This window comes from Psittacula echo (assembly GCF_963264785.1).
Source record: "Psittacula echo genome assembly, chromosome: 11".
In the NCBI taxonomy this organism is placed as follows: domain Eukaryota; kingdom Metazoa; phylum Chordata; class Aves; order Psittaciformes; family Psittacidae; genus Psittacula; species Psittacula echo.
Window position 1 is genome coordinate 18,311,526 of NC_137746.1, and position 14,714 is coordinate 18,326,239.

Consider the following 14,714-nt stretch of genomic DNA (forward strand, 5'->3'; position numbering starts at 1 on the left):
GTTTTGCTTTCTTCATTAAGTCAGAGCTCTCTACAGCATTTATTTTCCCACAGGTCAAAAGGAGCTCTGGTGTTCAGGGAATACTGGTCTGACCGAGACTGTATTAACTTCCACATTCTTTGAGAGAGCAATCTCTGTTTTTTTCCCCTCCTTTCTGGCCAGATTGTCTTGGCAGCTCACTGCAAGAATGAGTTGAGAAAAAAAATGGTTTTGCAATGAAAAAATGTAATAGAAAGGAAGAACAAGATACTTTCTAACATAAATTGCTTCTTTCCCTCCACATGCTATACTAAAGCTTATCCTGCAAGAAAAAAACACAGAAAGCTGCAATGCTTAAATTGTCTTTCTTTTTTCCATATTTCTTTTCATAGGTTTTTAGTAGTAATTAATCAATAGAAATAAAATGGTAACAGCTCAATTTAATGGTTCTAGGACTTAAAGAATATCTTCAAGTTGTGGTAAAATCACATCTGTATAATTTCACTGGACATTTACTCTTAGCAGAAAAAAACAATGAATATAGAACTTATGTTCTATTCAAGCTGGTTTTCATTGGGAGAAAAAATAATCTTCTGTAGTCTTCTAACTCCTCTATAAAGTAGCCATGAGCCATTTTATGTCAGTGGTAGAATCAAAGTGGCTGCCAAATTCAGACAGTGAGGTTTTATGGCAGTTTTCTAACTTACATACAGAAAACCCTCAAGATGGAAGAAAACTACAAGCTGTTCCTATGTCTTTTTTGCTGAAATGACCTCTGAGTGTTAGACTGGTGCAAGGTTTGGTTACCTGTGTAAGGGCCTCTCAATCTTTCCCCAAATGAGATTTAATTGAATGTTTTTGTTCTCAGGTTCTTGCAGCAAAACACAGGGTTATCAGTCAGGCCTACACAGCTGAGGCTTCGCTGGTGTGGTAAAATTGCACAGGTTTGACCCTTTCTAGCATCTGCAACACAGGGACCTGGGTATCTCCCAACTGCACTAAACTTAGCAATAAAGATTTAAAATGTATAGTTAAAAGAAATTGTCTAATCTCATCAAACCTCCAGACTAAACTCAGTAAAATAGATTTTTCAGTGGAAATCCACACTGTATTAATGAACCGGCCATTGTACACAAGGGTGCCTGTGCACACCCTCACACCCAAACGCCTGTTGCAAACATAGTACAGCCCTCATCACAAGACACTATTTCAGTGTTTTTCAGGCTCTGCAGACAATCAATCTGTAACTCACTGTGCATGGCGCAGGAACCAAGGACACTCTATTAGGCACGGAAACAGTAATTCATAATGAACCCATCAATACCAATGGGACACTTCTATTGACTGTAATGTGACTCTGAACCTCGCAGCAGCCACCCAGCCTCCAGCAAAGCTCTAACGTCAGTTCCTCAGCTCTTGAAAGGATCATGATCCCTTAAAGGCTGGGGTTTCCACATCCCCAGGAAAAGTCTTCAGGAAAATGTAGGGTGTAAAGCAGAGTGCCATGGGTAAGTACCAGACCTGCTTGTCACCATCATCTCCGCACTCTTAATAAAGACACAGTTGGACACACAGAAGCACAGTAGTTGAAAGCTGCCTGACATGGTGGCAGGATGCTTTAGAAAAAGGCAGGTGCCTGCCTTTAGGCACCCTGATCTGTCATATTCTTAAACAAAAACAAATAGGCAATGTTCACAAAGCTGCAACTGAAAAGAGAGAATAGGTAAAACCCAGGTAAAATGTGTATTGTCCTGCAGCTGCACTGTTAGCTTTGTTCTGGATACCTTTTTATAGGAGAACCTGCTTTTCATCTGGAATTTGTTAACTGAGATACTGTTGGATAAAGTTTTTATAACCTCTCTCACCCCTACTGTGAGCTCCATGCTGGAGCGCTCTCGGCTCCGTTGCCAGCCTGGCTCTGGTACATCCAAATGGCACAGCCTTGGGCAGCTGCTCAGAGAGCTGCTCAGTTGGGACAGAGAGCTGCAAGAGAGTCTGTGGAAAGATGAGGTGAAAAACATGGAGAGAGAAGGACTGCTGAGATGGGGGTCATTAGTAGCTTAACAATTTGAAAGGGAGCACACCCACATGGAAAGGCATAATATCTGTCAGGGGAGACCCAGGCAGGCAAGCAAGGATGCATTAAGTTGAATGGCTGGTGCTGGTGGAGCTCGTGGCACACAGCAGCCTGGTGACCCTAGGGAGCTACAGGGGCCACCCCTTACCTTACTGACTGATGACTGTGTGGTCAAAAATGATTCTGGGTGCCCTGCAAGAAGGTGGTGAGTACACTCACCCAGCCTGCCAGCTGGAATCCAGGAAGCTTTTGTGTGAGTTAGCCAGCAAAGAAGTGCTTTGCCCTTTAAATTTATGTTAATCTTTCTTCACAGTTGTTTGCTCTCCAGGAATGGATCAATGAAAACAGCTAGTTAATGCCTAGTAAAGAGTAACAGGAACAGCTACATACATAAACACAAAATAGTGGTTACTTTGCATATGTTCTTCCATTAAATGGGAGCAGGATCAAGAATGCAGATATCTCAAGATTTAAGCAGCCTCGAGTCAGCTCAAATTATAGGACTTTTCCTTTTTTAAGTGGAAAAACTTGGGATTTTTCTACTGTAAAGTTCTGAGTAGTAGTTGCACAGTACAGTCAAAGGGATAAAATCCAATAATGCACCACATTTGTTATTCCAGTAATTATAAGAATGACAGCAGTATTTTGCATTTCAATAGGCCTGTTCATTTTTAGCTTTCTACATCAGTTCATAGAATCATGGAATGGTTTGGGTTGGAAAAGACCTTAAAGCTCATCCAGTTCCAAACCTCTGTCATGGGCAGGGACATTTTCCACTAGAACAGGTTGCTCCAAGCCTTGTCCGACCTGGCTCTGAACAATGCCAGGATTGGAGAATTCACAACTTCCTTGGGCAGCCTCATCTCCAGTGCCTCACCACTCTTACAGTAAAGAATTTCTTCCTTATAGCCACTCTAAACTTCCCCTGTTTAAGTTTGAACCCGTTACCCCTTGTCCTGTCACTACAGTCCCTAGTGAAGAGTCCATCCCCAGCATCCTTGTAGGCCCCCTTCAGATACTGGAAGGCTGCTATGAGGTCTCCACGCAGCTTCTCTTCTCCAGGCTGAACAGCCCCAACTTTCTCAGCCTGTCTCCATACAGGAGGTGCTCCAGTCCCTGATCATCCTCGTGGCCTCCTCTGGACTTGTTCCAACAGTTCCATGTCCTTTTGATGTTGAGGACACCAGCACTGCACACAATGCTCCAAGTGAGGTCTCCCGAGAGCAGAGCAGAGGGGCAGGATCACCTCCTTCGACCTGCTGGTCACGCTCCTCTTGATGCTGCCCAGGATACGGTTGCTTTCTGGGCTCAAGCTCACACTGAAGCCGGCTCATGTTCATTTTCTCATTGACCAACACCCCCAAGTCCTTCTCTGCAGGGCTGCTCTGAATCTCTTCTCTGCCCAACCTGTAGCTGTGCCTGGGATTGCTCCGACCCAGGTGTAAATTAATAAACATAATTTCAAACCACTTCTAATTTAAAAGGCATTCATACATGTAAGCTCTTCACTGCCTCTTAATTCAACTACTCAATAACAAAAAAAGAAAAAAGCACTAACAACAATGGTATTTCAAGTCTATAAATAATAGGCTATGAATAATACAATAGAATAATAAACCCAAATATCTAAAATAATTTTGTTATGGTTTTGCTATGTCTACATGTAAACTTAAAGCCCAGAAACCTAAATCACAGCATTTGAGATTAGTTTTTTTAAATATAAAGTAACACCCTAAATGTACCTGAACACACTGTTGTGCGCTGCGTGTTCACTGCACAACCCAAAACTTAAAAACCCAAACCAACATGACTATGAAACATGCAATTATCTGCAATCTGTGAGAACTTCTTTGAGCTTATCTGCATGTGAGTGGGAGTACACCTAAATCGATCTTCTCAACCATTATTATGTATTCTGCTTGTGTAGTGTTTTCCTTCACCTTTTTTCTCTCCTATCACAGTCGACATTTGTTATGAAAACAATGCTCCAGTGGCCTGCTAAAAATGACCTTTCTACAACATTTTTGGAATTCCTCCAAGTACATGGCCCAAATGTGCCTGAAGTCCTTGAGGACGCTTTTGGCTGTGCTTTACTCGACTCTTCAAAATGCTTTTGATTTTTAGGTGCAGAATCTATCTGTTCAGATCCCATTTATTTGGAAAGTCCACACACAACCTTCCAGCAACCTTCACATGAGGGAACAAAGAATGAAGGAGTCAGTTCTCATCCTAGCCCTCAGACTCAGAGAACTAAACTGCTGTAGCATATGTGTCTGTAGAGGAACAGTTTAACTAAATGGCAAGAGAAAGCCAGAGAAGACAAAGCAAAATTAGTGAGGAGTTATCTGGCTGTTCCAAGTAGTTGTTTGTTATGCCAAATATATCCTAAAAATTTGCATTAACAAAAGGAAAAGAAATTTTGTTTCACTATTCTGCTCCAGAACGTTTTGAATCATGTATAAAGAGATCAAAATATTGAGACACCATTGAAAATAAGCAGGCAGCTGCGGAGAAGGGCTGTAACTTGGAACTTCTACACATTCAGAAACTTCAAGTTTAGGTATTCGGTTCAGAAGGTCTGCAGTTGATGTGGACACCCTAGCACAGAACAGCATCTGAATCCAGCTTTAACAACACTCTGCATATTTAATTTCTTTCTTTAAAATAAAATAATAATACACACAGACACAGAGAGCACTAACAGCCACTCTTCTATTCGTGCCTTTTTTTTGCCATGGCTGCTGCAGCCACAAAGATGCTGTGTGCAGATGTTACCCTGCTAGGATGCCCCACAGGTTTGAGTTCATGCACTGCATTGGCGCAGACTGGCCTATAGCTCACGCTGCTGCTCCATCCATTAATCTCTCATTTCTGCCATAGCTCCCTCTCCTCAGGCTCACCCAAAGTGAGTGTGGTGGAATCAGACTGGCAAAGTAGGAAATACAGCTTGAACCCATGAGCTGGCAAATATTTTGAAGAGCAACATAGGGTGTCTTTTAATGCTAATGTTCAGATTATTCAATCATTAAACTGAACTTTGCTTGCATGACCCAAGATTTGGGCCACTGCTTTTACATTACAGCCCACAAGATCTAAAGAACCTGATTTTGTAATCACCAGAAGAGTGACCATCATCCATTCTCCTGAAATACAGGAAAAACATCTCTAGCTACAGTCTTCCTTGAAGCTTAGCAACAGATCCTTGTGAGCAAGCTCGAAGAAATTATAGACATACATGCAATTACAACTGAAAGATTTGAACTGAAAATATTTGAAAGTATGTGACTAATTATAACACTAAGGAAATAAGACTAATTTCTGTTTAATTTTGTCTTTTTCTCCTGGATTAAGTATTATTAATTATAATAGTACCAGCTAAATTAATATCAATATAAAGTACTGGAACAGGCATTAATACATTAGGCAATCTCAGTCAAACATCCATCCATGAAAGCTCTTCTGTTATCCTCATTTATGACTCACGTGGTGTTCCTCAGGGGTTGGTACTGTTCACCATCTTTGTTGGCGACATGTACAGTGGGATCGAGCACCCACAGCAAGTTTGCTGATGACACCGAGCTGTGCGGTGCGGTAAGCACGCTGGAGGGAAGGGATGGGATCCAGAGGGGCCTGAGAGGTGGCCAATGTCAACCTCATGAAGTTCAACAAAGGTCCTGCACGTGGGTCAGTGCAATCCCAAGCACGAACACAGACTGGGAGAGACTGAGTGGAGCAGCTTTGAGGAGAAGGACTTGGGGGTGCTGTTTGACAGAAAGCCAACCATTTGCTGGACTGCATAAAAAGGAGCGTGTCCCTTCCAACTCAAACCATTCTGTGATTCTGTTTTTGATCGGCACTTGCAGATGGCCCTGTGTGACTCAAGAACCAGAAAGGTTCCTTGCAAAGCCATACTTTTCTCCCTGTTCTCTCAAAGCATTTTATGCTTTAAAGTAGACCACTGCCTCTCTAGCTGTCTGGAAGTAATATGACCCAAACTGGGATGTTCAAAGGTGGTATTTTCATCATACAATCCTCTTCCAAACCAATGATTAAAGAAGCAATAAAGGAACACCTCTTAACTGGAAAACATAGAAACCAGCACTTTGGAAAGGAGGAGGAGGAGTTGGTTTGAAAGAGACTGCAAGAGGACAATAAAAGTTAAAGAGCATTGAACAGCAGCTCCGAGCTTAAAGGTAAAGCTGCTAAGTACCGCAGAAATGAACCATAAAAATAGCACCATAAAAATGCTATGACAATGCATTACTGCATCCTTAGTTAAAGATATTTCAACTTTTCCATTATGGACCCTTATTTCAAAGAAAACAGAACAATTACAAAGCCAGGCTGGGGGCCTGCTGCAGCCAGAAAGAAGCAGCAGACAAGGGAAGATACAGTCCATATTTGTTTGCCTTGAACCAGAAACAAGCACAGTAAAATCAGCACACATCCTTAGCCATGTTCAAGGCCAGGCTAGACGGGGCTCGGTGCAACCTGCTCTAGTGGAAGGTGTCCCTGCCCACGGCAGCGGTGTTAGATGAGATGTTCTTTAAAGTTCTCTTCTAACACAAAGTATTCTCTGATTCTAAAAAAGCACAGTTAGCGACTCTGCATGAATATTGTAACTCCACTAAAAGCCACAAGCTACTAAAATATAGCTAAGCATAATGAAGTAAAAAATACAGAACCACAAAGCGTACAAGGATTCTTGGGTACATGAAAGAAGAGGGTTGCCTGAAGAGGGTACATGAAAGCATATGCAAGCAGTAAAAGCTTACTTGACATCACAAGAAAAGGTGATTAACCCTCCCATCAATATTGGAAAAAAGACGTGGAGAAAAGACATATCTGAAAAGAATGTGCTGTCTCCACACAGCCTGAATTTAGCCCCAAGTGCCTGAGGTAGCAAAGGAGAGAAGGGAAGGGAAAAATACTGGTACCAGAAAAAAAATGCAATACCATGCAGACACACATTGTATTTCTCAATAACTCCAGTTTTCAGCACTGTGCGATAAAGAGACATCTGGAATTGTGATCTGGGTTTTGTAGAGCTGACGTGAAGCGTTCACACAGCTCAGGTTCTGCTTTTTGTTTCACCACCAGTAACGTGACCACTTGCACATCGCTTCCAGTCAAAAGCAGAATTGACTGGAGGTAACTGAAAACTAAAAGTTGTGAAACTCTGTCCTGATAAAGCCGGTGCTGTCAGTGCTGGCTTTGCCTCCTGAGTACTCCACTACTCATATTCATAAGCTGACAACAAGAGAAAAAATGACAGAGTGAAGAGGCAGCATAGAAGGGATCAGTGTTCCATCACGAGGTAAAGCTATAAAGCAAAGGATAAACTGAAATGTTAATAGTTAATAATATTAACTAATGTTAATAGTTACCAAAAAGATGTCTTTTTATTGTTTTTTTGGCTGCTGGTATGAATGCAAGTGAAAGACCAGTTTTAAAGTGAAAGTGTCCAATGATTCTGCAGGTACCAACTTCAGCACAACTCGCTGCAAATCAGAAAGGAAGAATCCATCACCTTCTGAGTTAATAATATTCTTGTGATGAAATCTGTCATCAGGTGCTGTCAGTTGTGTGTGGTTTCAGACAAGAAAAATCGATCCTGAAGCAACACTGGAATGGTCTTAGAACAGAAAAATACTGTCAGGATGTTTTCTAATATCTTAATGCTTGCCTAGGACAAACCTAGCTATGGGAAAGCTCCAATTAACTGCTGGGTATCTCCAAAACATCCAGTATTCACAAAGTAACCTTTTGTCATCAACCCCAAGATATAGATATTCCCAAAGGTTTTAGGATAACAAAAAAAGAAAAGGAAAAGAACCAAAGTTAGTTACAGAATTGAAAGTCTTCACTGACAGGGGACAGACACAAAATCAGGCAGCAAAGGAGAAACAGCCAGGGAAATGCCCACTTTTCAGGGTGCCATTATTATGCCAAAGAATCTCTTTTGTGAATATCTCAAGGAATTACGTCCCTACAAAGTGTTTGATAAATTGGAACAATCCTAAGCCATCAGAAATGACATATTTCAGGTACTGTTGTACCCAAGAACAATTTCATATGAAAACAAATGGGCAAGGAACTGCAGGGAGTCACTCTACACTAAAAGTAAAGATATGTTATAATCCTTGGCAGTGAACTGCACAGCAACAACTGGCCCAGTATGAACAGCATCAACAGTTTTATCTTGTAGTTCTTAGCAATAAATACCAAATTCTGGATGCCCAAATTAAGCTCTAAAGAGAAGCAGATGCTCTCACAGAAGCAGCAGCTCAGGGCCAAGCTTCACTCCTAATTTATTTTATTTTTCGGCCAAAGTTAGCTCCAAACTTCAATAAGTGAGAATCCCTTTCCTGTCTTGTTTTGGACACCTCAGGCTTTGGATAACTTACAGTTGCTTCTCAGCCCCCCCACTTCTTCATGGCACCCTCGTTACCATTTTAGCAAAGTAGGGCAATGCGAATGAAGCCTCTGATGAGGTTTCCAAAGCAGCACAGGAGCACAGACTGGGCACAAACTCCCCGCTCTAGTCAGTCTCATTGGCTCCCCATGGTGCTACAACCACTGATTAACTGCTGAGTAACAACAGCCTGGGTGTTGTAAGCTTCAATCCACCTCTACCAACTCCTCCCAGAGCTCCAAACCAGAAGGCAATCGTTAATCAAATTTGGGAAGGGACTGGCCTGACGCTGTAGTTATGCTGCTGCATAGCAGTGTAGGTACACCACACCTAGCTACTGAGTGTGATCCAGCATAGCGGTGTAACTACACCACACCTAGCTACTGAGTGTGATCCAGCACAGCGGTGTAACTACACCACACCTAGCTAGTGAGTGTGATCCAGCACAGCGGTGTAACTACACCACACCTAGCTACTGAGTGTGATCCAGCACAGCGGTGTAACTACACCACACCTAGCTACTGAGTGTGATCCAGCACAGCGGTGCAACTACACCACACCTAGCTACTGAGTGTGATCCAGCACAGCGGTGCAACTACACCACACCTAGCTACTGAGTGTGATCCAGCATAGCGGTGCAACTACACCACACCTAGCTACTGAGTGTGATCCAGCATAGCGGTGTAACTACACCACACCTAGCTACTGAGTGTGATCCAGCATAGCGGTGTAACTACACCACACCTAGCTACTGAGTGTGATCCAGCACAGCGGTGTAACTACACCACACCTAGCTAGTGAGTGTGATCCAGCACAGCGGTGTAACTACACCACACCTAGCTACTGAGTGTGATCCAGCACAGCGGTGTAACTACACCACACCTAGCTACTGAGTGTGATCCAGCACAGCGGTGTAACTACACCACACCTAGCTACTGAGTGTGATCCAGCACAGCGGTGTAACTACACCACACCTAGCTAGTGAGTGTGATCCAGCACAGCGGTGTAACTACACCACACCTAGCTAGTGAGTGTGATCCAGCACAGCGGTGTAACTACACCACACCTAGCTAGTGAGTGTGATCCAGCACAGCGGTGTAACTACACCACACCTAGCTACTGAGTGTGATCCAGCACAGCGGTGTAACTACACCACACCTAGCTAGTGAGTGTGATCCAGCACAGCGGTGTAACTACACCACACCTAGCTACTGAGTGTGATCCAGCACAGCGGTGTAACTACACCACACCTAGCTACTGAGTGTGATCCAGCACAGCGGTGCAACTACACCACACCTAGCTACTGAGTGTGATCCAGCACAGCGGTGCAACTACACCACACCTAGCTACTGAGTGTGATCCAGCACAGCGGTGTAACTACACCACACCTAGCTAGTGAGTGTGATCCAGCACAGCGGTGTAACTACACCACACCTAGCTAGTGAGTGTGATCCAGCACAGCGGTGCAACTACACCACACCTAGCTAGTGAGTGTGATCCAGCACAGCGGTGTAACTACACCACACCTAGCTAGTGAGTGTGATCCAGCACAGCGGTGTAACTACACCACACCTAGCTACTCTGGATCTGGGTGTGATCCAGCACTGAATTCCTGGAAGGCTGCAAATTAAATATAACAGAAGCTGTGTCAATCAAGCAGCTGAACCCCTGGTACGAGCCAGCCATCCAGGTAGTCCAGCTCCATACCTGCAGCTGTGCTCCTCGCTATCTGGGTAAGCAGGAACACCCTCCTCTCCCAGTCCCGTTTTCAGCACCACAATGGCTAATTTTAAATTCCGGCAGACCAGCTCCACTATTTAAAGCACAAGTTAAATGTGTTTGACATTCCATACCCAACTGACAACAAACCAGAATATTTAGAACGGCAGCATGTCAGACCTTTATTTATTTATTTCTCTGGCAGGCCTAAGTGCTGCACCTTTTCATTTATATGCAACTGTTTGCCCCATGGGCATCAAGCTGTTAACACGTACAGAAGAGATTAAAATGAGCTTGCATGGTGGATGAAATATAAATTAAAATTATAGTAGTGCCAGTCTTGGATCTGGGATTGTTTCTCAAGGTCTCCCAAAATGCATAATTTCAAATGAGCCTCTGTTACTTCAGGAAAGGCAAAAATGTGTACTTTTTCAACAACACAGCCAAGATGAATTTTAAGTGGTCCCTGAGCCTGAGAGTAAAATATGCTGCACTAACACAATGAGCTGTGTAAGCAGGGATGGTGCAAATGGATAAAGCCTTTAACATGGGACATGCACATGTTCACCTGTCCACATTCCAATGCCAAGCAACTTCGAGGCTGGGGGGTATTCTCGTGTCATCAACTCCCAGTGCTGCGCCCTCCAAACCCGCTACTGACACAAGCTGAGCGAACCCCCATCTCCTGACGAGCCAAAGGGGTTCTGTGTGCACTTGAGAGCGCGGGGCAGGGCGCGCACCCGTGACCCACCTGGTCTCCAGCGGGACGTTGCTGTTGAGCACCCAGCTGTCCTGCAGCTGCACGGACTCGGGGGTGGTGGCCAGGTCGTTGGGTGCCGGCGTGGGCGCGTGGATCTGGTTCCGGCGGTTTGTGAGCGAGTTCCTGTTGAGGGAGTTGGCAGAGGAGTGGTGGTGGGACAGGGAATGGTTGTGAGGAGGAGGCAGCGGCGGCCTCAGCGTAGACTGGCTGTGGTGGTTTGAAGGGCCTGGAAGACAGGAGAAAAACAGATCACCAATGTGCATCGATGGCACTGCTCTCTGACATTCTGAAAGGAACGCTGCCTGGAAAAAAAGCCAAACTCCACAAATAGACAACTAAGCCTACGTTCCTTTTGGACCTGTAGACGTTAAAATATGGTTAAATCACATCAGTGATTACTAGAGATCAGAGATACAAAAGTGTTGTGAGGCTGCACTGTTGGGATGTGCAGTCTCTGTACAGAGATGTGAATCTGCATTTAGATTTAAAAATACTTCTTTATAGATTCTTCCTGCAGAAAGGATCCTCTGTTGAGGAGCAGGACAGCAGTCCAGCCTGGCCACTCTGAACATCCACCCAGGGGAACGTTTTCCTCCCTGTTTCTCTCAGGGTCTTTAAGGAGATGAACCTTAATGGATTAAAACCAGCTTTTGAGAATACAGTCTTTAGGCTCCTATGAAACTTACTCAGAGATCTCAATCTGCTTTCACTCGCTGCTATTTTACCAATCAGCATCAAACGAACATTATTTGTTCCAGTGAAAGAAGATTAAACTTCAAACATGAAAAGGGAGCAACAATGCAATGATGGTATCTTTCATGTTCTTCTGTGTGATCAGGATTTAGCCTTTATTTTTCTATTTAGCAATGCCACAAACACACACCAAGATCTGAGAAATATGCTCCCCTTTCAGCCTCTTTGATTGAAAATACCAGATGACTTTTAGTGATAAAGAAGGATACACACTTTTCTCATTCTTTGGGTACTGACATATTTGGAGATAATGAAAATGATTTTTTGCAATCAATAAGGCAAATGGATTAAAATAAAAAGCACATGAGAAGAAAACAGAATAAGCAGGTGTCATTTGAGCATAGTCACTTTTCCAAACGTAAATGCAGAATGGTAAATAAGTTTAAGTGCAATTCCACGTTACAACTACTTACTTCTAATAGATATAGCAAAAGAGATTAAAGAAAACAAACTGTGCTATGAACCGCATGCTTTAGTCATTATATTAAGTTATAGTTTTCTAGTGAACAATAATCAGAAAAAGTTATATTAGTGAAATGATAATTATAATGATATATGTTTGTTTTTAGAAACTGAAGCACATTCTGTACTTAATGAATCAAACAATAAAACAACACATCACAAAGGGAAACCATTTGCAGTGAGACTGATTTGTTTTTATATGAAACAACGAAGCATAGAAAAACTGCTGAACAGATTAATTAACTGTAAATTGAGACCAAAATTAAAAAAAAATAAAACTCAAAAAATCCCCCAAATCCCCCCAAAACCCAAAACCATTCAAAGGGGAACTTAGAATCAGGCTACACAGCCAGGAACTAAAATCAGTGCATCATTTCAGGCTTTTGAATGCTAAAGCTCTGATCAAAACACCTCCTATAATCAGGGATATGTTTTAGACTCCCACAAGACAGAAGTAACGAGTTTCTTTTCTTTTGCATAGGGAAAAGCACACGATACTGAAGCTCAAACGCTGGCAGTCAGAGAGGCGAACTGGCACAGCACCCTGAGCCATGACAGTGGCCGTGTTCTGCCTGGGCCCAGGCACTCAGCTGGGCTCTTCCAACACATGGAGTTGTGGCACATAGGGACATGGGTTAGTGGTGGACTTGGCAGTGGCAGGACTTGATCTTAAAGGTCTTTTTCAACCTAAACAACTCTATGATTCTATGCAACACCTCTGGGACCAGTTCCTCACCTAACACTGCTCTGCTGACTGCCCACCCTGCGAAAAGCAGTGAGAACACACACTCTTAACAGCAGCACAGCTGGTGAAGAGAATGGGAACAGAGATTTTTGGAGAGAGATCATTCATTTTCCTACACATTACTGTGGGCCTGGGGAAGCACAGGCTGATGAAGAGACAGGTTTACAAAGTCACCTTTCATGAACACATCCTAATTTTAGGACCATCACATGTGCTAATCTCTTCACTATCCTTGCCTTGGCTATTTCTTAAGTTTGAAAGAGTCTGTTTAGCCCCAAAATCTTTATGTTTAAAGCCCCCATTTGCACCTCCTAGAACAACCAAATGTCTAATCTACACTAGGTCCTGTGCCATTCCCCAGCAACATGTGGAGTAAGACACAGCAGGAAGAAAATGTGTTTGGACAATATCCACACGCATAGAAGCTTAAGTGGAATTACTCTCCCAGTCTGTGTTCTGACTTTAAACAAAGCATGTTTGGATTTCAATGAGTGGATATTTATGAGTGATAAAATACAAACTTGTGCCCTTGTATTAAAAATTACTTCAGAAGATTCATGAGCTTCATATTTTCTCAGCTTCCTTTGGATGCAGCTTTTCCTTTTGGAGGATAAATATGGGAAAGTCATACCCACATAAACAAAAAAGTTTTCCTCTGAGAGACACAGTAAAATAAAGACTCTGAATCTTGCAACCACAAATCATAGAGGCTGCTCTTAAAAGTGAGCAAACTGCACATCAATAAGAATGAACAGAATTTCTGTAAGATTAAGGAAGCAAGGACTGCATTCAAGTTACCACAAATTAAATTAATCTTCCTCTAGACTCAGTTCTCACACAGTAAATAAAAGATACTGTGCAACATAAGCTGTGCAGAAGTAACTGAATATACACTACTGGAGCTGCAAAACCTCAGAGATTTGGCATAAGATGAATGTAGCATTTAATATAGAATAATAAACCAAACACCAATATCAACATTACATAGATATATTTAGTTTATATTAAAACATATAAAAGCTTATATATATATATAAAAGTACTAACTAGGGAGCATGCACACACACTCGTGTATATAGGAGAGAGATAAAAGCTTAATATGCTGCTTCTTCATAAACCTGTTTAAATGAATCAAAAGCAGAAGCTGAACACTATTGAACTTGCCAGGGATAGAAAATTGGATTCACATCTGAACATCTGAGCACTTCTTTATGAGCATCTTTGCCTAAATTAAAACTTCAACAGCAGTACCTGCAAATCTGCTGAGCTCTGAAGTTCAGAAAAGTAAATCACTTGCCCCGTAATAAAAGATCAGCAGTCTTAAGGACTGGCACAACGGATCTTAGGACATGACATGCTCTGTGGTCTTTCACAAATTGCTTTATTATTTGGAACCTTAAACACACTGGGTCTAGATGGAATACATCTGGCTTTTTACATCGGGAAAGAGATTTTATTTTTGAGATAGCAGTTGCCAGTATTGGTTTGGGGAAAAGTACTGAGGGAATTTTGCCTTTTCTCAGTTACTACATGAAGCGCAGATTTCACTAGAATACACTCTACAGTTTCAAACATTTTGGATTTAGGAAGAAGTCTCTTGAAACTGCAATGGAAAACACAGGACTGGAAGTCTGACATACTGGTCCTCTCCATGCTTTGGCGCTTTTTTTTTTTTTTTTTTTTTTAATTTTTTTAATTTTGTAATTTCTGATTTAATTCACAAATAGACAAACACACCTAATTTTAATGAACTTTAGTACACATTGATTGTGCTGAGCACTTCTGAAAAATCAGGGCTTGATGA

The 14,714-nt window shown here is 42.4% G+C and overlaps 1 protein-coding gene across 5 annotated transcripts in view; it reads right to left on the reverse strand.

The window, feature by feature from the left end:
• Positions 1 to 14,714, reverse strand: part of TENM2 (teneurin transmembrane protein 2) — a gene marked incomplete at both ends in the record, with an annotated part of 540,785 nt that overhangs the window by 171,600 nt on the left and 354,471 nt on the right. For all 5 annotated transcript variants that reach the window (XM_080627345.1, XM_080627344.1, XM_080627343.1 and 2 more), the window contains one exon: positions 10,942 to 11,176. In XM_080627345.1, coding sequence (XP_080483471.1) covers positions 10,942 to 11,176 — 235 coding nt within the window. The remainder of the gene's footprint in view (positions 1 to 10,941; positions 11,177 to 14,714) is intronic.